Source organism: Hydra vulgaris, chromosome 13, assembly GCF_038396675.1.
Source record: "Hydra vulgaris chromosome 13, alternate assembly HydraT2T_AEP".
NCBI classification, from domain to species: Eukaryota; Metazoa; Cnidaria; class Hydrozoa; order Anthoathecata; family Hydridae; genus Hydra; species Hydra vulgaris.
In genome coordinates, this window is record NC_088932.1 from 53,207,501 (window position 1) to 53,234,332 (window position 26,832).

Below are 26,832 nucleotides of genomic sequence, written 5' to 3' on the forward strand. Positions count from 1 at the left end.
AAGATATTACAACTTAAAATATATTGAACTTTTTAGCTCTGTTTTAAATGCATCGCGTTATAAGATATTATATAGAACAATTTTTTTTTTTTTAATTATGATAAAACTACAATAAAAATTAATTATATTATCATAAAAGTAAGTAATTATAACTAATATAATGAATACAAAACCTATACTATAAAAAAGTAATTAATATAATAAAAAATATTGTTTCACATTTCTTATCACATTGAGAATAAAAAAAGTTTTGAAAGACGCAATATTTTGGCATGTAACTTTCACGTAACTTTCACGTAAAATACAACCTGGACAAAGTCACCTAAAATACAAGTGATTAAAACGTGAATAAAATGTTGCGTGCCGACTGGGTTAAACATTATTATTTATCTTTTTGTAGATCTGTTTACCACTTAGTAGATATTTTTACCACTTTAGACTATTGATATTTTGATATTTTTATTTAATTTCTTATCTCCCTTTTTTTTAATGGTCGATATTAGGCTTAAATAAGTTATTAGAAGAAATCAACTTAGAAATAATTGTTAATTTAGTGAAATGATTAGAACTAGGCAGGCTGAAACTAATTGCCATCAAAATATAAGAAATTCTGCTTGGTAAGAAGAAATTAATTTATACCTAAGTTAGTACATCATGGTTAGACGAGTTAAAAATAATTATCACGTATTAAAAAGAGATGAGATTGATCATCCTCAAAATGTACGAAATGCTGCTAGACAATCAGAATATATTGTATAGCAAGAGGTGATACTATTCTAGATTATAATTATTTAGGAGAAATGAGCCAGATCTGTCAGCATTGTTGTGCTTAAAAATTTCTTGATGAAACAAGTTTTTTATGTTGCCATAATAGAAAGGTAGTTTTGCTTACATTTTCACTATTTCTGCAAGGTTTACAAGAAGTTATACCATAATTCCAATATCAATTTTTTTAAATATATTAGAATTTAATATGCCTGTCTTTATTTTGCTTTATTTACTTATAATATCGTTTAACCTATAAATCATAGGCCGCCATGTTTTAAAATATGTGGTAAAGTTTTTCATTGTGTAGTTAATCTTAGACCAGATCAAGATATTCCCCCAACATTATCAACTGTATATCTCTGACCCACTTGCAGCAGTATATTTTAGAAAGCAATAACATCGCAATCAACTTTGCTTACATAATTTAATGTTTCGTTTGTAAACTATATTAAGTGAAGTTGCTGTTGTATTCGTTGGAGAGTGCTGCACCTGCTTCCAAGGAAGTTATTTACCCAAAAGGTCATTTAGAAGTTTTATTGAGAATGACAGCTAACTTAGATCCTACAGTTTATTCACTTTTTTCCCCAAGAGATGGCATACTTGGTGCACAATCCTGAACATGCACCATTGGTTTGAAATTGTGTATCTCAGTTTTACAAAAATTTTAAGTTGAAATATAGTCTTTGATCAGAAAAGATCGCATTTTGTACGATTCTTTTATGTTTATTTATTATTCAGTTGTAACAATAGTAATGTTGGTAATATGTTTAAGAATAATTGTGAAATGGAAATGGATAATATTAGGCTCGAAGTTATTAGTGTAAATGGTAATAGGCGACATAAAAATAAATGTTGTTCAATAAAAGAGATAGATCTAGGTAGGATAAAACTAATCATTGCTGAAATATAAGAAATGCTGCTCAGCGAGCAGATAACTTACTTGCAAGAATTCAGTGTCAAGCAGTGTTAATGTCTGTTAATTCGATTTTACTTTAGACACTTGAGAACAAAGCAAAGTATGAGCATTCTATTTATACTAATATTATTTATATATTTATAGTAATATATTGAGTGATTTATAGTATATATATTTATATTAATACTTAAATTAACAACAGTTTATAACAACAATTTATAAACAAACAGTTAATAACATAAATGATTTTAAATTTTTTTATAATTTCAAACATAATAGTTCTTTTTTTTTTTTAGTTGCATTAGTTATCACTTGATTAGTTTGCTTACTGTTGAAACATGGTTTTAATTTTGTAAATTTAATATGATTTAAGTTTACTCTATTAATCATTAGTCAACAGTCAGAGAGAAGCCGGAACTTAATTAAGAAATGCTGGGAATTTATCTTTTAATCAAGGTAAATATAATTTTGTTTACTGGTAACATAATAAAACCAGTTACTATTATCTATTGTGTGTTTTTTTACTTTTTTTCAACATTCTGCTTTGAAAACACTTTCTTTCTCTCTCTCTCTTTCTCTTAGATGAGAGGGAGAATTAATAAAACTTTTTACATATTTCTTAATACCACAATTGACCATTTATAAGATCTTACAAGTTGCTTGCTATTTTCTGATACGAGTGTTTAAATTAATAACTATAATTGTCCCTCGATTGTTCAAATATGGTAACAAATAAAATCTTTTTAGTTCGAGTGTTTTAGTTAACAAAATATCTTATTAAATTGTGGTGTTATTACGTTGAATTGTCTATCCTTTTTATAATATTCTCTTTTTTAATTATTCTGGAGACACATAGTAATGTGTGGTTACAAATATCTTATGCTATGCGCTATTGTTACTGTGTTTTGTGTTGATAGAACTAGGCTGTTAAAGCTATTTTTTTGTTCTTTATAATTTCTGGAATATTATTATCCTAATTCTACTAACAATAAAACGCAAATAATACTTTTGTAATTAAAAATTGTAATTTTTTTGTTTCTTTTTTAGGTATTTGCAGGCTTTACTTGACTTTCCTTTACTTGTACCTATTGTGTTGTGACAGATTTTAAAAAGAACTTAACTGATGTTAATGCAGTTTTTATGTCGTTAACTTTAAGCAATGACACTGCTGATAGGGAGTCAAACTTAAAATGTTATTTATAGATAAATTTGTATTTAATTTTTTAGATAATATATCAAGTTATTAATGTGTTTTTATTGTTATAAATGATTTAATTACTAATAACCCGTATAACGGGTTGCTTACTGCTAGTATATATTAAGAACAATTATGGACCTAGGATTAAACCCTGAGGAACTCCACACGTAATATCAAGGGCTCCTGACTTTTCTTGTAATACAAATTGCTTTCTGTTAGAAAAGTAGCTTTGAATCCACGTAAATGTTGTGCCTATTATGCCGTAATATTTTAGCTTGGAAAGTAAAATACTGTGATCAACTGTATCAAAGGCCTTGGAAAGATCAATAAAAACTCCTAATACAAGATCATCACAATCAAACGACTTATAGGTTTTGTAAGAAAATTTAATAATAGCATGTTCAGTAGAGCAATTGCTTTGAAATCCAAACTACTTTTTGTATAATAAATTGTTTAATGTAAAGTACTTATTAGCTCTATAATAAATTACTCTCTCATACACTTTTGAAAAAACTGGGAGTAGAGAAATAGGTCGGTAGTTAGAAACATTATTGCAATCACCTTTTTTGAGAATAGGATTAATTTTGGCTAATTTAAGTTTGTCAGGGAATATACTATTTTCAAATGAAGATGATATTAAATAAAATAATGGTTTACGAATGCTGTCGATAACATAAATAGCTACATTACTGGAAATACCATCATATCTATATGACTTGTTTCGTTTAAGTTCAATAATTGCTTTATTAAATTCAAGTTTAGTTATGTTTTCATTATTTATACTAGTGTTGGGTTTTTCTCCCAAAAAATTATTAAATGTTTTATTTGGTTGCGCAATGTTAGAAGCAAGAAAGGGGCCTACATTAACAAAATATTTGTTAAATTCTTGACATATATTTGTTTCACTTGTTATAATTTTTTTATCGGAAATTAATTTTTGTGGTAAGCAAGTATGCTTCTTTTTTTCTCTTCCTGTTAGTTGGTTTATAACAGCCCAAGTCCTTTTTATATCGAATTTATGCTTTTCAAGCTGATTAGAAAAATATCTTATTTTTGCTTCTTTTATATTATGTCGAAAACACTTTTTATAATTTTAAGCAGATTTTTTTATCATCTTTATTTTTTAATTTCAAAAATTTTACGTAAAGTTTTGTTTTCTTTTTGATGTTTTAATTAAAGCTATCGTCATCCATGCATTCTTATACCCTTTGCTTTTTATCTCTGTAGTTAATTTTGGGCATGTATTATCAAAGATATTTTGAAATGTGCTTCAGAAATTATCAAACGCAAAATTAAAATCTGTTGATGAATAAAGGTTATTCCATCGTTCTATTTGCAGTTTGTTTTCAAAATTATTCCGGTTTTTTCATAGAAAAATTTCTGTAAGTCACAAAGCATTTTTTATTGTCAATATTAAATAACTTTTTTTGTTTTTTGTTTTATTATAAAATAAAATATATATTTATAAATCTGTTTTAATACTATTTCTGCATTATAAATAACCATATACTGTTTACAATAAGTTTTACATTTGTTCGTCTCCGTATATACGTTTCCGTTTCTAAATATTTTTATAAGACGCGTTTATAATATAAAAAAAGCTTCTTGACATAAATATAACACCGATCTATTCAAAAATGTTCTACAATATATATTTTAAAAATAATTTCGTGACTCTATACATATATATATATATATATATATATATATATATATATTTTTTTTTTTTAGTTTTGTATTTTTTATTTCTATGTGTTTTTTAATTTTTAATTTTTTCTATTTTTAATTTTATATCTTTTTTTGTGTTTTTTTGTGAGCCGTTGTGCGGAAATAAACCGGGAAATCGAAAAAGGTTTTAGATTAAGTTGATCAAGATTAAATAAATATATTTAGAAAAGAAAGATTTTATTAAGTAAAAAAAAAAAAAAAATACAGGACTTTTACACAAACATCACGTTACAAAATCTAAAGAAAACATGCAAATAATAAATTTATATCATAAACTAAGGGCTGGCAGTGATTGTCAAATCATATATAACAATATTTTTGTATTAAAAAGGAAGATATATTTGCAGGGAACAGGAAAGCTTAACTAAACATTTAGTTCTTGCTATGAGCCAGTGTATTAGTTTAGCTCATATGTTTAGTTTCAGGTTCCCATTCTCTATTTGACAAAAAACGTTTTTAACACAAAAAATTGACAGAAAAAGTCCGTGGTATTTCTGCGGACATGATAATTATATTTTAAAGTAATAATATTCCTGATGTTTCTGGTAATTATCCTGATCACTGCAATTTTGTCAATTTTCGAGTTCTTAAACATATGGTGGCATCTATTGTTCCATATTTCACTCATAATGGTTTGAGTGACTGTCAACAGCAGCTGCGAGGTAGAGTTTTTCTCCAAAAAATTTGCTGTTTCAATCGATAAAATCGAACTAATCGGAGAAAAATAGTTTTGGGATGTCAAGGAGTTATATACATGTTTAAAATACTCCCATAATTCAACAGAAGGAGAACAGTAGGCAAAGATATAAAGGTTGTCCTCAATTTTACCACAAGATTTGCATTTGTTATTTTTAACGATCTGTTGCCTTGTGCTTTTGGCTAGCAGGGCCGCAGAAGGTAGACTGTTTTGTAGGAAGCGAAAGAGGGTATTTTGTTTCGGTCCGCATGCGTGGAACGTAAAGTTTTTTTCCCAAATTTTGGTCCTCGACATTGTTGTTTTTGTTGAGCTGTTCCAGAAAAGTTCTGCTGGCACAACTGTCTTTTTGTTTTTTGCCACTTCTAAGCAAAAATTTTCAGGGGGATGTTAAACAGGGACCCATTTTTGCCTAATATTTCAATTGTTGTTTTGTAGTACTGAGACGTTTTGTTGTCTCTTTGTTTTGGAAAGCTGTTTTGCTTTAAAAAATTCCAGCTTTGGTTTTGGTTCGTAAATTTCATAAGTGAACTTGCCAACCAATACTTTGAGAGGTAGTAATAATTGTGAGATTTATCCTCTCCGCATTCCTTCAGTTGAAAGAGTGTTTTGAGGCGAAGTGCAAGACTTTGCTACTTCGGTGATGAAATTCCGAGACCTCCGCTTTTGACGGGTAAAAAAAGTGTCTCTCTTTTGACCGGATTGAAATTAGTCTTTTACCACAGATTTTCAAAAATGGCTCTGTGCAGACGTTCTATTACCCATTCTGGAATAGGCAGCACGTTTGCAAGAAACCACACTTTTGAGATTGCTACCGTATTTATCAACATAGTCTTTCCCCTAAGTGACAAAGTACGTAGTTCCAGAAACTTGAGTTTTTTCTCTACTTTGTTTAGAGTTAACTAGCCATTTAAAATCAGTAGTATTACTCAGTCTGGTGTAGAAAGTAACACCTAATATTTTGAAACCGGTGTTATTGTTCCACTTTATGTTATCCAATTCTGGGTACATTTTAGGATCAAAACCCCTCAAATGCGAGACCCTTGGTTTTTGACCTTTTTTTTCAGGACCGTTTTTTAGTTTGCCAATCTTGAATTAAGAGTTCAATTTTTTTGCCTATGCACCTCAATTCCCACTAGGGGACAATTTAATGTCCAGTATCCTGGTCTTCTCCAAGTCTTACTATAACTGACGGTTGTTGTTAGGAACTCGTGGTCGGAAAAGGGTTTGGTGAAAATTTTGGTATATGTTGCTGTTTTGGCGATTTTATCTGGGCAGTAATTTCTATCGAGTCTACATTTTACCTTCTGATTTCGCCATGTAAATTTTCTTTTGTTTAGAAATTTAAAACGAAAAACAGCTACTAGGTTATACTTACCTAGGAAGACCTCGAGTTCGTCAATGCCGTAGGTGTAATATTTGGAGTTGTTTGTGCTTTATGTGTCGAAAGGCAGGCTTTCGACCATGTTGAAATCTCCGGCCAACAGAACTGGTAGTCCTGTGTCGGGCAAGAAGTCTCCAAGGTCGCCAAAAAATGGAATACGTTTTTGAATACGGAAGCGATCGGACGTGCTTTCTTGCGTTTTAAACATTTTATAAATTTACAAAACAATTACTTATTTTTATCTATTTCTAAATATTTAATAAAAATAAAAATGGCTAAACACGAAGAATATGTATCTATAACAATGATGAGAGAAATAATGCGAGTACAAAAAGAAATAGCTATGGTTTTTTTTCGTGAAATTGCTAGCAGTTTAAATATAAAGTTTGAAACGCTTCAAAAAGATGTTAATGATGTAAAAGAGGAACTTTTGGAAATTAAAGGAAGCATGAACTTTATTGGTGATGAATGGGAAGTCAAAGTAAAGGGTGTTGATTATAAAATCGCAAAGGTAGTCGAAGAAATAATTAATGTAAAAAAAATACATGGAAAAATCATTTCTGATAACACTGAACTAAAATCAAAAAGCGTAGACAGTGAGATAGAAACAGACGAAATAACGTACGGATTGATGGACTCATTGAAGGTGCAGATGAAAAAGATTGAAAAGACACTAAAAATAAAGTAAAAAAAATCTTTGTTGGAAAACTTGAAATCGCAAATGATATTAGGATTGAGCGTGCTCATCGAGTTGGTAATGGTGGTTCTGAACGAGTGCGAACGATTGTGCTAAAGTTGCATGACTTTGAAGATAAAGCTATAATTATGGATAAAGCGAACAAACTAAAAGGTACTAATATATATATATATATATATATATATATATATATATATATATATATATATATATATATATATATATATATATATAAATGAGGACTTTAGTGTAACAACTAGGAGAATTCGTAAAGAACTATTTGCACAAGCAAAAACTCATAGGCAAAATGGCTATTATACAAAAGTTCTATATAATAAATTGATAGTTCACGATTTTAAGCAAAAAAATATAATGTAGTAGAAATTTTGCCGACTATTTAAAAAAAAGTAATATTATTATATGAGTTCTTGAATAAGCTCTTTTATCTTTTATTTCTAATTTTTAAAAATGGCTGAAAATTTTTTTGCAAATGAAGATTTTAAAAATTTAAATTTTGATCCTTTTGAGGATTTTCTTAACTTTTCTGAAGATAATTTAAATATTATTAAAGAAACTAAAGTAAATTTAATGAATAGATCATATTTTGGTCCTTATAATTTTAAAATAAAAAAAGATATTAATTCTTTTTCTATATTAAATTTAAACATAAGAAGCATGTGTCAAAACTTTGAAAATTTAAAGAACTTTAAAATATTATAAACTACACGTTCGACGTCATAACTGTGTCAAAGACTTGGCATGAAACAGATAGTCCGATTGAATCAAACTCTAATTATAGATTGCCAAATTATAAAGTAATTAGCCAACCACGAGGAAATCATAAAAAAAGTGGAGGGCTAGGAATTTACATACTTGAAAAATATATATTTAAGATAAAAAATCAATTATGCTTAGTAAAAGAAAACTATAAAAGTCTTTTTATTGAAATAGTTAATAACAAAAATAAAAATACTATAATTGGATGTGTTTACCGTCCACCATGTGGAGAAATCAGATTGTTTCAAAATTTTATTGAAAATTGTGTTTTGAAACTAAATAAAGAAAAAAAACAATTATGTATAACTGGTGATATAAATTTAAACGCTCTGAATTACCACAACTTTCCAAAAACAAAATCGTTTTTTAAAATGTTGTTTAGATACAATGTCTTGCCAGTAATCAATAAACCTACTCGAGTGAATAAAACCTTAAAAACAGCAATTGATAATATACTTATTAACAATTACTTAGAAACGTTATTTCAGTCAGGTATTTTTAAAACAGATATAAGCGATCATTTCCCGTTTACTATTAAAGTATTTACTATTACTAAGCGATCGTTTCCCCATTACTATTGAAAAAAAAATTTATGGATACTCAGGCAAAGTTTACAAACTTAAAAAAACTTAACTTAACAATCAATAATACAAATAAACTATCGAATAAATTAAATTTAGAAAATTGGAATGATGTCTATAATTGTCATAATACAAAGGAAGCTTTTAGTATTTTTTTAGCTGAATTTTTAGCGATATTCGACGAAGCTTGTCCATATGAAGAAATACAAATTAAAACAAAAGCACTTAATAACCCTTGGATGAATAAAACGCTTTTAAAGTGTTCTAAAAAAAAAAAAAAAACTATACAACAAATTCTTAAAAAATAAAAGTCATCTTAAAAAATAAATGATCATTAATTAACGACAAAAAGGGCCGAAGTCAAATAAAAAGTTCAGTATTACCTCAAAGAATTAATATTAATAAATCAGATATATTTTGTCCTTATAAAATATCTAACGAGTTTAATAAATACTTTACAAATGTTGGGATTAGTCTCGCAAACAAAATTATACCAACTTCTACGTCAACGTTCTACTTCTACTTCTACTTTTTAAGACATATCTAAAAAAATCAACAGATGAAACAATGTATGATAGTGCTTTAACTTTTCTTTTGACGTAGCCTATTTTTCTTTAAAAAAAAATAAATCTCCAGGATTTGATGAAATTCCCAGTAATATCCTTATATCTAACAAAAAAAGCATTACAAAACCTTTGTTCGACATAGTCAACCTATCTTTAGATCAAGGAGTATTTCCTGATATACTTAAGCTTGCAAGAGTATACCCAATTTATAAAAATAATGATCGCGCCGACGTATCAAACTATAGACCCATATTGGCACTTTCTGTTTTCTCAAAAATCCTCGAACGTGTAGTTTATATTAGAATATTTGATTATTTTACAAAAAATAATCTTTTTAATCCAAAACAATTCGGATTTCAAAAAAAAACATTCACCAAACATACCATCATTGAATTAGTCGACCAAATAACTGATGGTTTTGAAACTGATAAGTATACTCTCGGAGTATTCATAGATTTATCTAAGGCATTCGACACCGTTGATCTGTTAGAAAAACTAAAATGGTACGAGGTGTGCAATAAACTATATCATTGGATAAAAAGTTATCTATATAAAAGAAAACAATATGTTCAAAACAAGAAATCCGGAATACTGAATATTCTGTGTGGAGTGCCTCAAGGATCGATCCTTGGACCGCTCTTATTTTTAATTTATGTTAATGATTTTAATAATGCATCAGTAAAACTAAATGCTATCATGTTTGCAGACAATACAAATCTATTTTTATCTAACTGCAATATTAATCAACTTTATGCTGACATGAACACTGAATTAGAAAAAGTAAATGATTGGTTCAGATCAAATAAGCTTTCTCTTAACGTTGAAAAAACACAATACACCTTGTTTCATAAAAAAACACAAGAAGAAAACCTTCCTCTAAAACTGCCAAAACTTATTATAAATTATAAACAAATTGAAAAACAAGATACTATAAAGTTTTTAGGAGTTACTGTGGATTATCATTTATCATGGCTCCCACATATAAAATACATACAGTCAAAAATTAGTAGAACCATTAGTATTATGTATCGAACTCGCCCATACATAAATTCACATAGTCTAAAGCTCATACACTTCAGCTTAATCCATTGTTACATTACTTATGCAAATATTACGTGGGCAAGTTGTCAACCAACAAAACTTAAAAAAATTTCTAATTTACAAAAACATGCTTGTAGAATTATATACAACAAAAAAACGGGGACCACACTAAACCTTTAATGATGGATATGAAAATGATAAACATATATCAGATAAATATTTACCAACACCTAATCTTTATGTATAAATATACCAATAATTTAACTCCTGAAATCTTTAATAGTAAATTTAATAAAAATCTAAATAAGAAGTATTTCTTAAGAATAAATCAAAGTAACACATATAAATTACCTAAAAAAGTAAACAAATACACAGAATATAGTATAACTTATAAAGGTCCCAAGCCATGGAACTCTTTTCTGAAAGGCAATTTAAATATGGCAAAATCTTTAAATTCATTTCAGTGTCAAACAAAAACTTACGTTTTAAATCTTACGGATCAATTTTTATTTTTGTTTACAAAAAATTGTTCTTTAAGCATTATATCTAATTATTTAACTGTTTGTATTTTTAAATATTAAATGTAATCTTTATATATTATATGCTGAATATGATATCATATATTTAATTGGAAATTTGTATTCAAATATCTTTTTTTTATGACCTTTTGTGACTATTAGCATCTATTAATTTTATATTTTCTTCTTAACTATTTGTATCAAAATATATATATATTATATAAAAATTTTTCACTTTTTCAATATTATATCTTCTTTTTTGACTAATTGAGGGTGTTAGTACTTTTAACTGATACATCTTCTTTTTTCTCTATTTTTATTCTTAAATATTATATCTTCTTTTTTACTACTTCTTGTTTTTTTTCTCCTAAAATTTCTACTTGATTTATTAACCATATATTACTATTATTGTTATGATCTGTAGGGGTTCTATGAAAAGATTAGGTTGGTATCTTGCCATCCATGTCTTCTTTGAGCCCCTGTCTGTTTATTATTTATACATTTGTAGTTATATTTTATTTTTTGTGAAAGGGAATTGTAATTTATATAAACAGCAATATAAAATTTAAAAAAAAAAAAATGGCGCCTTTCTCTCGGCACGTTAGCAGCATAAATATTCAGCACCTGCATTTTGTGTTCATTAATTTTTACATGACGTTTAATATTTTCCTGTTATTGTCCATTTTTAGTTTATTTAAATAAACGTTGGATTTAGAGAGAACCGCTAACCCACAACAATTATGACTCGGACCGGAGTTCCAAATAGACTCGCCAGTCCATTCATCGCTCCACTGTTTAACCGTGAAAGGTTTGGATTTTGTTTCCTGAAGGAGGATAAGATAGAAGGAGGATTTTTTAAGAAACCCAAAAAAATTGTCGCCTTTGTCTTGGTTGTTTAGACTGTTTATGTTGCACATTAAAGTATTAATAACCATGACGGAGAGGATCAGCTTTCCTATTTTGAAAACTCGTGTAGCTTAAACATAAATATAATATTTTTATAACCTGACATAATAACACTAATATATAAAATTTAACCTTAACGCACGAGTTTTCTAATAAAATTTTGCAATACAAACAGCAGGACTCACTAAAGCATAACCTTTTGCACACTGCACAGTGAGACAGAGTGTGCCAAAATACCTAAAAATCAATGTCGGCATTGCACGGTGAAAATTTGTCATTATGGTGAAGACATGTTTATTAGAGGAAATATCTAGTTAAAAAAAACATTAATATTAATTTAAGCGTTGCTTAAATATATGCGGTTATTTGCACGTTAATGTGACATTAGGGTGGTTCAAAAAACAACTTTTTTAAAAATAGTCTGCTCCACTTAACTAAATAAGTTCTATATAATACAAAAACACTAGGTTTAAAATTTTTTTGAACAAAAAATATTTTTTGGGGTGCCTTAAAACCCTTAAAAATTTGACGGGTCCCTAATATTTCGAAAAAAAAAGTTTTTCCAAAGTGTGTCAACCTGGTACTTAAAAGAAGCGAAATTATATAAAAACTTCAAAAAGAATAATGAATTTACGTAAAAAACATGTTTAAAAAAAATTATTTCAAAAAAACTTAAAAATATTGGCTTTTTTTATTTTAATCTTAAAAACAATAGTTTTTAGGCAATATCTGATAAAAATATTTTCATGTAAACTGATTATTATTTTTAAAGTTTTTATATAATTTTGCTTCTTTTGAGTACCAGGTTGACATACTTTAGAAAAACTTTTTTTTTAAAAATATTAGGGACCTGTCAAATTTTTAAGGGTCTTTAGGCACCCCTAAAAATATTTTTTATTCAAAAAATTTTAAACCTAGTGTTTTTGTGTTATATAGAACACATATAGTTAAGTGGAGGAGACTATTTTAAAAAAAGTTGTTTTTTGAACCACCCTAATATGACATATGTTCCATAACGCTATTTTGCCTTTTTTGTTTATCAACTTTCTTACGGTACTATTGTTTATAATCGACTTTATTGACTTTCATTTTAAAATATACTATTTTAATTAATAATGTTTTTTTCGCTCAGACTTTTAAAAACAATTTAACGTAAGTGTAATTATTAGTTTTTATGCATCGAAAACTGACAGTTTTCGATATTTTTTTGCTACTAACCTTTACTATTAGGTATCAGATAAACTATCCTCCAATATCCTCCAAACATTTGATTATGCAAATCTCATGCTAAATGTATGCAAATAGCCATGCAACATAAATATTTTGCAACTTTTTGCAATAAAAAAAGTTATAACAAAACATTGGTCTTCGGTTAATAGTCAGTTAATGAGAAATACTGAACATGTAAAAAAGATGTTTTGTACACAAAAGTACCTACAAAATCTTTTATTACTGTTATAATATATAAGTTCTGTAAGTATAAATCTAAAAAAGTTATTTTATGACAAATACCTGCATTGAAAATTAATATTTTTAATGTTTACACTGATAAAAGTTGTCTTGTCCATTAAAAATATTTCGTATTTTTCACCAAAATTTAACTTTTTAAATATTTTTTTAATATTATATAATTACATTTTTATTACTTTATTTATGTATTTTTTATATAAATATAGCTATTCTAAAGAAAAAAACTACGAAAATAATTTTGACGCAAAAAACTTGATTTTGTCCCACTGTGCAATGAGCGCGTTCTACCCAGTGAAAAATAAAACCGCGTCCCACATGGGCTCCACGTGGGTTCCGTGTGGGATTGATGGGATTTACGTGGGACGGATTTTCCCATGTGGTATCCGTATGGAAATTTGTCACTTTAAACCCATGTGAGTAATCCCACATGGGTTACATCAGGGAACCATATATGGTATTTACTCGTATGGGAAATCCCGCGTGGGTTTTTCGTGGGATTTACACGGGAATTTATTTGTAGGCTGGAAACTAAAAGAAACCTCAAATTTTAATATCGACATTGAATTGCGGCGAGGCTACATTTGTATTGTGTAAATATATATTATTTTAGAGAATGGCAAGCAAGTATGTAAGTACTACGAATAATGTTTATCTTTCTTTATAGAAATAAGATTAAGATTTGTACATATAGACATATTAGGATAATATAATAGTTATTTGAATATAGTTCTTGAGTATATTATCTGCAAACAATTAACTGATGCAAGTTCAAATGTTGTCAAAAACTAAGCTTGCATGCATGCATGCGACACTCAGTGTCCCACAAAGAAATGCAGGTTTGAAAGTCAAAGAATTCCCAATTTTCTTTATTAAAAAAGAAAAAAATAAGGGGGAGATTTCTGTGAGAGAGGTTTCTGTGACTTTTTTTAGGCTCCAAAACTTTTAACTTTAGATATAATAAGGTCCTTAATTCTTAAGGGACTTACGAACTACATTGAGGAACAAAAACAGGATATTTACAGAATCTTTTCAATTTTTAATCTGGAGTACCACAGTGTTATTGGGAATAAAGCCTCTGGGTCCAGTTTTCAAAGTAATATGATCTAAAGTAATGTATAAATAAAATAAAATGCTTTAAAATGCATATAGTAGTTATACATATAACTCCTGATAGTTAACTATATGTATAACTAGTTATACATATAATTTATTATAAAAACTTATTTTTAAGGTTATGCTTGAACAAATTAGTCCCAATTAATTCAAATTCAAGATTTAATTAAAGTTCAAGTTCTTATTTGTTCATTGTTTTTGTTAATTTTATATTTATTTGTTCAAATTTGTTAATTAGTACTATTTCTTACTACAGTAAGAATGTTTATCATTGTTGAACGTGATTTTATTAGTAACTTAATTTTATATTCAACATATTTTGTCAACACCCTTTACATTTTAAATGACAACAGCTTTACTTTTCTATTGATGTTAAATTTAATTCGTTTTAATAACTCAGATTGAATATTAACTAAATTATTGTAAGCTTTGTAACAACAACAAAAAGCAACAACAAAAAGCAATATATTTACCAGAAATATAGATGTTTTACATAAGAATGTTATACGTTATAAAAAATATTTGTACAGTCTACATTCTGGATGGTTCACTCTCATATAGCTAGGCTAAATCGAGGAGAGCGACCATGAACAAAACAAAACAAAACAAAAGAAAGAAAAGAAAAAAAAGAAGCAAATAAAATAAATAATACACTCACAGAAGGTTGCAATTAGTCTACATTCATATTTGTATCTTATATAATTTATATGGTGATTTATCTATTATCACCAGTGATACTATTGCTGTTTCTATTTATTTTGATGTAGCAAGTAGTATTTTAATTTGGTTTTGAGAACATATTTTTTAATATTGCTAAAAGGGATTGATTTTAATTTATTTTGAATTTGATTCCAGTCCATTAATGCAGAGTATTTAAAGGAATGTTTGCCGTAGGATTTTGTATTATATTTTTGCACACTCAGTGCACCTCTGCAAGAATTTCTTGTAAGTTGGCAGCTAATTGTACTGCGTAGAGTAAACCATTTATTAAATATAGGAGGTAGTTTTTTGTTAAGGCAGCTGTGAATAAATAAACAATTTTCAATTTTGATAATATCATGCAGTTTTAAAATTTGTAGTGTGTTAAAAGATGGGAATGTATGTGCATTGTTTGGTAGAAATTCAATAACCCTGACTGCTTTTTTCTGCATGATAAATAGGCGATTTACAGTACGTATGTTTTGACTCCATGATAAAAGGCAATATGTGAGATGAGAGTGAAACAAAGCATAGTAAATAGATTTTAAAGTTTTTTGTTGTATAAAATGTCTTAGCTTTGACAGGATGGCAAGGGATCTATTCAACTTATTAGATAAATCGTTATAATGGTAAGTCCAGGCTAAGTTTTCGTCTAGCTTTATACCCAAGTAGTTTACAAATTTTTTGCACCAAAGTTTTTTCCCATTTAACTTAATTTTGAGCTGCTGATCTAATTTTTTGTGACGACTTTTAAATAATATTAAATCAGTTTTTTTGGAGTTGAGGGAAATTTTGTTGGCATTTAGCCAGAGGCATAGTTTTTTAAGATCATAGTTAACATATTTGTTGATTTTTTTAATGGACTTATTAAAATAGAGAAGGTTTGTGTCATCTGCAAAGTGTTGGACTCTACAAAATTTTAAAGCTTTAGACATGTCATTTATATAAATAAGAAACAATAAAGGGCCAAGGACAGATCCCTGAGGAACACCTACTTTGATATCGTTTAGGTCTGAGCTCATCCCACTAATGGATACTAATTGAGTTCTATTAGTAAGGAAAGATTTGAACCAAGAGTTTGAGACTCCTCTAATACCATAGTACGATAGCTTATAAAGTAAAATGTCAATATCTACAGTGTCAAAAGCCTTTTGAAGGTCGATAAAAATGCCACATCCAAACATTCCTTCATCCAGAGAATCTTTAACTTTTTCTGTTAGACTTAATAAAGCAAGTGATGTAGAGTAGTTTGTTCGAAAACCAAATTGTAATTCACAAAACAATTTATTTTCATTGAAGAATTTGTATAAGCGGTTAAACATTAGCCTTTCAAGAATTTTATCAATGTTGGAGAGGAGGGAAATTGGCCTATAGTTTGATATTAATAGTTTTGAATCAGTTTTAAAAATAGGTACAACTTTGGCAGTTTTTAAGTTTTCTGGGAAAATACCACTTGAGAACGAGATATTAAAAATGTTAGAAAGAATTCTTGAGAGTTCTGTTTTTAATAGTTTTAGAATTTTAACAGGCAGACCATTTGGTCCAGAAGCTTTATTTGCGTCTAAAGAGTTGATAACATTTGAAATTTCATGTTCGTCAGTAGGTTTTATAAAGAATGATTTTTGAAAAGGATTTGATAAGTAATATGTAAAATGATTCATGGATGAAGGAATTGTTGCCTGGACATCCTTACCAATGTTAGTAAAGTAGTTGTTGAAAGCATTACAAATATCAAAGGGGTTTGTTATTGTTTTATTGTTATGTATGATTACATTAGGAGTTGTTTGAGAGTTACTTTTAATATTAATAATGTTTTTAATGCCTTTCCAGGTTGCTTTTATATTCTTTATGTTTTCAGTAAAATAATTATCGTAGTATTTTTTTTTGCTTTCTTTGAGTTTAGATTGGAGGTTATTACGAAATGTTTTATACTCATTATGATATATGGTTTTATTTGTTTGATTTTTAGACCTAATATATTTTTTAAAGAGATTATTTTTGTGCTGTATAGAGTGCTTGAGTTCATCTGATATCCATGGTTTAGTCTTGAATTTAATGTTTTGTTTGTTAAGCTTTTTCAAAGGCGCATGAATATCGAGCAGTTGATTAATGTTGGAAATAATATTCTCAAGAGACTGAGTACAATTATCAGGGTATATTTTTGGTTCTCTGTCTAAACTAAGATTGTGAAAATCGTTTCTAAATGCAACTTCATTGAACCTTTTCCAGTTTCTTTCCTGGATTAAGAGCTTTTTATTAGGTGGTGGTTTAAGAATATTATAGGCTATCAGAAATTGTGGAAGATGATCTGAGATTGTGGTGGTAAGATTCCCTGCTTTATATTTATTTGATTTAAGATTTGAAAAGATGTTGTCTATTAGTGTTTTTGATGTTTTACAGATACGAGTAGGGTGGACAATGTGAGGTAGAAAGTAATTTGAGGTGAGTGAATCTAAAAAGTCTCTAGTATATGAATCTGTGTCATACTTTAACAGATCAATGTTGAAATCCCCTAAAATGAATACAGTTTTATTTTCTTTTGTTAGGTTTTTGAGTAACGGATTAAGATAGAATGATAGGAAGTTGTCTAAAGACATTTTTGGATGCCTGTAAACACAACCAACGATAATATTTGATTTTTTAGGATTTATAATTTCAATAAAGATAGATTCTAGTTCTTTTGGTTTAAAGATGTGGAGATCGTTTCTGGGTTTATAGGCGAGCCTGTTATTTATATATAATGTACCACCTGCATGTGATTCAGATGGTGTGTGTTCATAGGAATACCCATTAAGTGTTAAGTTGCTAGTTTGTGGGCTTTTTTTATTCAATCTGGTTTCCGATATACCAATTATGTCAAATTCAAGTTTGGTTGATTGGAGTAGATTTTCAAGGTCATCAAAATGTTTCGAGAGTGATGATATATTGATATGAAAGACATTGAATGAGGATTTGTCAGCTGCTATACATTTTAAATCATCAACATTGGTGTAGTAACTGTTTATTGAGGTTTTTCGAGTTTTGTTGTTGTTATTAATATGTGTATTAAATGTGTTGAATACTGTGTGAAGACTCTCTATGGGAAAACCTGATACTTGATAATTTTTGTTTATTTTAGTGTCACCATTAGCAAGATTTTCATTGTCAGTTATAGTTTCATTATTGAAGGGAAATATACTAGCTAAGCAATTTATACAAAACCATGAACAATTTTTTGAGGAGTTTTTTAGTAATTGGTAGTCAATATCATTGAGGTTGTTACATTTTAGGTGGACCCAATTGAGGCAGTTATCACAAAAAATAGCTTTCTGATTTTTATAGATATTAACTTTGCAAACAGCACATTCGCTATGTGTAGTTTTCATTACTGTGAATTGATATGGCGATAAAATATATAAGTAAGATTATTTATATGAATGTAAGTAACTGCAATCTAAACTGCAATCAAAAAATAATAATATTAAAAAAATAAAAAATAAAAAATAAAAAAAGTACTGATCAAAACAAAAAAAAACGCAAAAATAATAGAAACAAACAAACAAAAACAAAAAAATAAAAAAAAATAAAAAAATTACAAGGATTAAGACTTTTTTTTATTCAACGAAACCAACCAAGCGCACATTTTTTAACAAAGGAATTTCATGCTATTTATCGCTTGCAATGTCTTCAATTTAAAAACACCAGAAACGGAATAAAAATAAAAAGTAAAAATATAATAAACATCACAAAAATTATTACTATATCGCTAAATTTTATATAATATAAAAGGCTTGAAAAAGTTCAAATATAGTGCCGCAAATCAAAATAAAACAAAACAAACAAACCAATAAAAGAAAAAAAATGAAAAACAAGTGCAAATCAAAGGTACCATTGCTCGAACTCCAAAGCTATAAGCGATTTATGTCGACTCAAAAAGATTTTAGTAAAACATACCTGGGATCCTCTTTCTTTTTCTTAACTTTAAGTAGGGCTGGATATTCGAGGTACCCGCTTACTATTGACTTGTTTTCTATTAGGCGACGACGTTCTTTCATGGCCTCATTGCGGCGTCGAGTTAGTGATGGTGAATACATTTGTTCAACCCGTATATTGTTTTTGGACATAAAAAAGATATTTTTTGTATGTTCACTATCAGCCCATTTATGAAATTTAACAAAAATGTGGCTTGACTTAGTGCTGTTTTCGTTAACTTTTCCTCGATGACAGCGTTCGATCATGTCATGGGCATTTTTCGGGTCTATGTTAGCCGCTTTTGCGATGGTATCTGCAATAGTTAGTTTGGTATCAGACCAGGATTCCTTGGATTTGTTTGTGTTAATAGGAATGTTTTTAAAAATCAGTGTCTTTCTCAAATTTCTGTTTACTTGGTCATCTAATGCCGCACTAAGCTTAATAATGTCTTCCGAAAATGTTTTATTATCTGAGGTCAGATTGAGCAGTTGCTGTCGTATTTCATTAATATCATCAGTATTTTTTTGTACTGTAGATTTAATATTAGTGTATGCAATTTTTATTTCAGCTATATCGCTTGTTATTTTAGAAAGACTTGTGTTTATTGCTTGTAGGATTTCTTTTTTTTGTGCATCTAATAGTGCTTTAATGTTTTTCATCGATATTTCTTGATTATTTGACATTGTGAATTTTAATTTTTATTTAGATAGATTGATTAATTGACTTCGATTCACTTTTTTTTATTTTTATTTCATAGCGGTAATATATTGGAAAGATTTATTTGGATATTATTTGACACGTGGCTTTAGCTGGTTTTTAAAATTTACGCCATCTTACCTCTACTATGCCGGTACACGAAAAAAAAGGGTTTGTTGTATATCAAATGGTGTCATAAATAAAGTAAAAATTATATATATATATATATATATATATATATATATATATATATATATATATATATATATATATATATATATATATATATATATATATATAATATTTAGGCTATGCAGTCATCCATAAATGATGCCAGTAGACAAAGGGGCAGCGTGAGCTGAAAAGTTTAACAATAATTGACAATGGGGAGGGGATGTTGAGACCAAAACAATGTAATTAAAAAATTGAATTAAAAAAAAAAGTATAACATTTTATTTAAAAAAAAAAGTAAAACAATTTATGCTATCTATGAACAGGTTTTAGAGGTATTTACACCAACAATGTGGTCTAAAAACTTCTTGCTTTTTTTGCTTAAAACTGTAGAGGATCATAGGAAAAACAATTTAAATTCAGAAATTAGCTTGCTTATCTGATCAGTTGTAAGTCTCTATTTTATAAAATGAATTAAAAAACTATTTATTTATAGTATAATAATAATACATAGATACTAGTTTCCTAATGCTATTATCATCACAATGTTAAGTATTCGTTTTAAAGTGAAATTTCATATCAATTTTATTGTTTTAATATTATATATATATGTATATTTATATATGTATATATATATATATATATATATATACATATATATATATATATATATATATATATATATATATATATATATATATATATATATATATATATATAATTTTTACTTTATTTATGACACCATTTGATATACAACAAACCCTTACAAAGCTTTCAATAATTTAGTTAATATTCAATCTGAGTCATTGAAACGGATTAAATTTAACATCAATAAAAAAGTAAAGCTGTCGTCATTTAAAATGTAAAGGGTGTTGTCAAAATATGTTGAATATAAAATTAAGTTACTAATAAAATCACGTTCAACAACGATAAACATTCTTACTGTAGTAAGAAATAGTACTAATTAACAAATTTGAACAAATAAATATAAAATTAACAAAAACAATGAACAAATAAGAACTTGAACTTTAATTAAATCTTGAATTTGAATTAATTGGGACTAATTTGTTCAAGCATAACCTTAAAAAATAAGTTTTTATAATAAATTATTTATTATAAAAACTTATTACTTTAGATCATATTACTTTGAAAACTGGACCCAGAGGCTTTATTCTCAATAACACTGTGGTACTCCAGATTAAAAATTGAAAAGATTCTGTAAATATCCTGTTTTTGTTCCTCAATGTAGTTCGTAAGTCCCTTAAGCCTTAAGGACCTTATATCTAAAGTTAAAAGTTTTGGAGCCTAAAAAAAGTCACAGAAATCTCCCCCCTATTTTTTTCTTTTTTAATAAAGAAAATTTGGAATTCTTTGACTTTCAAACCTGCATTTCTTTGTGGGACACTGAGTGCCCCATGCATGCATGCAAGCCTAGTTTTTGACAACATTTGAACTTGCATCAGTTAATATTTGCAGATAATATACTCAAGAACTATATTTAAATTGATATTTGAATCATATGTACATGTTAGAAAATGTTCATATGATATTTGAACATCACAAATTTAACAATAGCTAGTGTTGTGATGTGTTATATAAATAATACCATAATAGATTATGATATGAAAATAAGATAGGATATGAAGACAATGATCAAAGAATAGATTTACTTATAGAAATTTAGATGTTTGTTTATTAGTTTCAGAATATTATATTGTGTGACGAAAAAGTAAAGATATTTTTGCATCCAGTGTCTATTGTACCCATCTATGTCTCCAAGTGTCTATGTCTCCATCATTTTAAAGTAGGTTTTTACATTTTTGTTTTTGTTTTTTTGTTTAACTACTTATCCTAATTGATCACTTTTTTTTCAGGATTCTCTTCATGGGTTCAAGCCCATTACCCATAATATGGGTTCAATTACCCATAATACGTTAGTCATTATAAGTAATAAATTAGAAAATAATTATTTGTGAAATATTGTAGTCATTAATGACTTCAACCTGGCTAATAATTAAAATTGCGCGACGAATTAGTTTCCTTATTAAAATTGCTCTCTTTCTCTATCTCTCTCTTTTTACACACACACGCGCGCGCGCACAGATATATATATATATATTTTTTTTTTAAACATCGCTTCCAACAAGGCTGCAAGCAGCCACTAATTAAAGATGGAAGTTACTGTAAGAGAAAAGATGAAGGTTGTAGAGCAAGATAACGATTGACAGACGATTTAAAAGATTGCAAATTATATGAATCAGGAAAGCAAGATGAAGGAAGCGAATTCCAAAGAACTGATGTTCGAGGAAAAAAACTAGACGAATAAGCGTTTTTGGAGCACTTAGGAACAGTCACAGAAAAAGGATGACACTTAATTGAATGACGAGTAACACGAGAATGAATTTTAGTAGATGGCACAAGAGACGCTAGCTCTTTAGAGCAGTGCCCATTATAGTATTTGTAGAAAAGAGAAAGAGAAGCAACATTACGACGATGTAATAATGGTTGAAGGTTGGCTGCAAGAGCAGGTCCAACTATATTTACAATGCGTTTTTGCACCTTGTCTAAAAGAGAAAGGGCGTCATTAGAAGATCCGACCCAGATATGGCAACAGTATTCCATACAAGGCCGGATTTGAGATTTATAGAGATAGAGAATAGAATCCAGAGTAAGAAAGTGGCGAGCTCGATAAAGAGATGCAACCTTAGCAGATGCTAATTTTGCAACCGATTTGATATATGGTTTCCAAGAAAGATTGGAAGTAAGAGTTAATCCTAGAAGATGAAGAGTAGGTGACTCATCGAGTACATCACCGTTCATAAATATAGGAAGATCTAAATTATTGCGATAACGATTGGCTGAAAAAAATTGAGTTTTATCTGAATTAAAGTTCACCAGCCACTGTGAGCCCCATGCTGTAGCAGAAGTGAGATCCTTTTCAAGCTCAAATGCCCCCTCCAGGCAATCAGAGGGTGTTGGTTTCTTATCACGACAAGAATAAATGGTAGTATCATCAGCAAACAATGCCACCTTAGATGTGAGAATATCTGGAAGATTGTTAATGTAAATTAAAAAGAGTATAGGGCCAAGGATAGAACCTTGAGGAACCCCTGAAGTTACAGAATAAGAAGAAGAGTGTTGTCCATCGAGGACAACTTTTATGCTACGATTGGAAAGGAAGGATTCAATGATCTTAAAGATGTTGCCGGATACACCATAAGAAAAAAGCTTATGGAGAAGACCAGCATGCCAAACTATATATATATATATATATATATATATATATATATATATATATATATATATATATATATATATATATATATATATATATATATATATAGAGAGAGAGAGAGAGAGAGAGAGAGAGAGAGAGAGAGCAATTCCACGACCGACACAGCGAGACACCCGACATTTTTTTTGTCTAAAGCCTATATTATTTTAATATAAAAATAGATATAAGAAGAACTTTTTTTGATTTTTATTTATCTCATAATAGGTGCTACAAAAAACAAGAAGAAAAATTTGGGTGGATATATTGGCCTCTCATTCATGCAAGAAAATATAAAACGTCACAGCGTGACCAATATTTTCTCAGTGTTTTTTAGTTTTTAGATTAACACCGTGATTCAGCTAATATAGATGAACTAAATTAATTAATTTGGCATTAAACAAAAAGTTTAGACATTACTCTTACAAGTTTTATAGCTAAATTACATTTTTTAAATTAAATTTTAAACAGACGCACCTTTAATTAACTAGTGGTAAACGTCACAGCGTGACCAGACACATTTGGGTAGATATAAACCAGGTAAATGGGCTGTTTTTAATAAACTTAAAACTTAGTAGAGAGGTATTAGATAAATATATAATTTCATCTTCATAAAAATAGTTCTTATATAGTAATCTTCAGAACACGCCCATACTATATCAGTGTCTAATCGCGTCCATATTATATTGCTGTCATATAAACAACGTTTTAAAGTTTTTTAGTGATTTTATTTGTAGACATAAGTTGTTTGACTAAATACTTGGCACTTGAATAGGATGGCATTTGTATTTTCCCATTATTGTTGTTAATTAGGTTCGCTAATTAGTTCCAGAATAATTTTAAATCATGCTGCTCTTCCAACCAGGGTATTGCTGATGCAATAAAACGATATTTAAATTGATTACTTGGCTTGTCTGTTTAAATCTGTAGTATTTTAACACTTGATTCAATATGGTTAGATAATAAATTATGAACAAATACAAGAATAAATTTTTTGAATGGGTTAAATCATCTGAAGCTATGACAGATGACGAGAATAAATTTTGGTACTAAAATACAGCAGTAAACACAGTAACTTGCTTCTTGTACCAATGTGCTGACTGCACTTCATCTTGCCACAAAGTTGAAAAATTTTCAGCAAAATTCACTTGAAGGACGGCTGTGTCTGGTTTACTTTGAGGTTGGATCTTATGATCACGATGTCTTTGATTGTTTCTGTTTAATAAAATAATGCCAAAGAAATGAATCTAAAGATTTTGAAAAGGTGCTGTAAAGATCATCAACTATTCCCTTTTTTTAAATCTTTTTAATATATTCTTTTCCATTACCATCTGCAACTTTTTCCCATTGGTACCATGTAATGCATTTATTCTTGTCAATTTCATTCAAAACATATAGATTATGAAACTTTGCAGCATCTTTGCATGTAGTACACATATTATTATAACAAATGTCTTTTTCACTATCATATACAATGCTAAGAAGAAATTCATGTGAATACAATAGAAAATTTGAATCAAACTTGTGCAGGGCTTCAAGGATAAGAATTATATTTTGATGTCGTTGACAACAACAAACATTTCTTGACATTGAACTAGACAAAAGAACATGTGATGGGCGTAAACTTGCAAACTTTGATTTTCCAACTGATTCTTCAGGATAATCGCATTTAAAAACAGCATAAGCTTCAATAACATTCACATACAAATGATGTTTTTGCAGTTTTTTCTTGTTCTTTAATCTCACCACAATGGTGTCTCTTTTACCGGGTGCTTGACGGGATATATCATCACGCTGGTAAAAACAAAGAACCAATTTTACAGTTAAAGCATCTAATGCATTTTCACTAAGTATTTTTTCTGGACTAGGGGTTTCATTCAATTTTGTTAAAAGTTTTTGTACAACTTTTGCCGTCTTTCTGGGTGATTTTGGTAGTGCTGATTCGGCTCTCTTAACAGCTTTTCCAAGAGTGCTTGAAGATTTGTAAGAGGGTGATGTAACAGCTACAGATTTTGATTCTGCTACTTTTTTTCTGCTCTTTCTCTTTCAATGCCTTTCTTTTTCTCGTTGAGGCTCCAATTTAGCAAGTTGTCTTTCTTTTCTCTTTTTTGAATCTTTTTCTTTAAAAACTTTTTCTCCAAATTTTTCTAACTGCCTTTCACGATATTTCCTTTGACGTTAAGCATGAGTAAGAGACACCCTTGAAAGATTAAAAAATAGCAACACAATAGTTATGGAGATGGACGTATTACATCCAAGGCCCAATGGAGTTACGACTATCCTTTACAGAGAGGCTCTATGTATCCCAAAACAGAGCCTCAAGAATAACTGAGCAAATGTTGCCTATCCAAAACATACCTATATTTTGTAGTTTTTGTAGAAAACCCAAAGAAAGTTAACTGCACAATAATCTGCCTGATTAAAGTTGATAAAAACTAAATTGTAGTTTCAGTTAAGCAGTTTTGAATATTGTTTTAAATTTTGTTAAAAAATTGTCACACCGTGACGTCACGGCGTGACATAAAAAGATTCTTAAAATAATTTGAGCTAATTATTTTTTTAAACATGTTAGTATTTATTTAGATATACTAGATAGAGTTCTCATTGCGCTGGAATTTTGAAATCCTAAATTTTATTGGTTGTCTTAGAAATAAAACTATTGGTACCCTAATTGTCACAGCGTGACATGTCACAGCGTGACAATAGTGGTAATAACGTTTGATTAAAATAAATGGTTTTCTAAATTCGTCTGGCAATAAGTATGTTTTTATCATAAATAGCAATGATTAGTGCAGCTAAAAACCTCATTGCAATGAGCAAGACAGTTTTTGAACTTTTTGTAGGCTCAATTGAACTTCGGCGATTAAAAATGATTTAAATTATCGCAAAAACGCCTATTTTTACCTTCTGTTTCAGCCCATATAATTTTTTATGATAGCGGCATACTATAACAAACTATATATTTTATGAAAGAGGAAAAGTAGATCTTTCTACTGATATATAGTACTATGTATATTGGCTTCGTTTAATTTTTTCATTTTTTGTGAGACGGTCGTGGAATTGCTCTATATATATATATATATATATATATATATATATATATATATATATATATATATATATATATATATATATATATATATATATATATATATATATATATATATATATATATATATATACATATATATATATATATATAAGTATATACATATTTGTATTTATATATATATTTTTTTAGAAAATGTTTGAAGAAAGTTGGAAGATACTAAAAACCTTGGTATTATGCAAGCCGAAGCGATTTAATTAATTCAATCGACAAAAAACGGCGTGTAAATCGCAATAGAAAAAATAATATTTTCAATATTCATTTTGAATGTATTTATTAATAGCATTTAATTTAAAATAAATTCATTTTGCAACACGTTTTTTAATTTTATAAAATTTCGTTATAATAGTTTATGGTAAATCCCACATAGGTTATAGGTGGAAAACATCACATGTAAAAGATAAAAAATGCTACACATTTTGAATTCCAAATGGGATAAAGCAGCAAATACTAGATTAAGTTAGGCTCCTCTGAATGCTTCGACGATTAATTTTAAATTACTATTTAAATAATTTTTAAATTAAAGGAATTTTAAAAACTATCGTAGAAGCATTTGGACTTTCATTTGTCTAGTATTG

The 26,832-nt window shown here is 28.4% G+C and overlaps 1 protein-coding gene and 1 long non-coding RNA gene across 2 annotated transcripts; one reads left to right on the forward strand and one right to left on the reverse strand.

The window, feature by feature from the left end:
- Nucleotides 1-3,012: 3,012 nt before the first annotated feature.
- LOC136090003 (uncharacterized) lies at nucleotides 3,013-4,123 on the reverse strand. The gene is made up of 3 exons (XM_065816107.1): nucleotides 4,088-4,123; nucleotides 3,373-3,912; nucleotides 3,013-3,246 (listed from the first exon to the last, which is right to left on the reverse strand). Exons 1-3 carry the CDS (start codon nucleotides 4,121-4,123, stop codon nucleotides 3,013-3,015), a joined length of 810 nt encoding a protein of 269 aa, XP_065672179.1.
- A 9,662-nt stretch (nucleotides 4,124-13,785) lies between these two features.
- On the forward strand, nucleotides 13,786-26,483 carry LOC136090161 (uncharacterized). The gene is made up of 3 exons (XR_010643216.1): nucleotides 13,786-13,872; nucleotides 21,574-21,678; nucleotides 26,387-26,483. It is a non-coding gene; the product is annotated as an uncharacterized LOC136090161 (long non-coding RNA).
- The last annotated feature ends 349 nt before the right edge of the window (nucleotides 26,484-26,832 follow it).

What these genes read in the sequence shown, in the direction of transcription:
- LOC136090003 (XM_065816107.1), bottom strand. Translation starts at nt 4,123, where the DNA reads ATGCCCAAAATTAACTACAGAGATAAAAAGCAAAGG. An exon ending in ACAGAGATAAAAAGCAAAGG is followed by an intron (nt 3,913 to 4,087) that starts GTATAAGAATGC and finishes TTTTCTAATCAG; the next exon opens with CTTGAAAAGCATAAATTCGA. An exon ending in TTTCAAAAGTGTATGAGAGA is followed by an intron (nt 3,247 to 3,372) that starts GTAATTTATTAT and finishes AAAACCTATAAG; the next exon opens with TCGTTTGATTGTGATGATCT.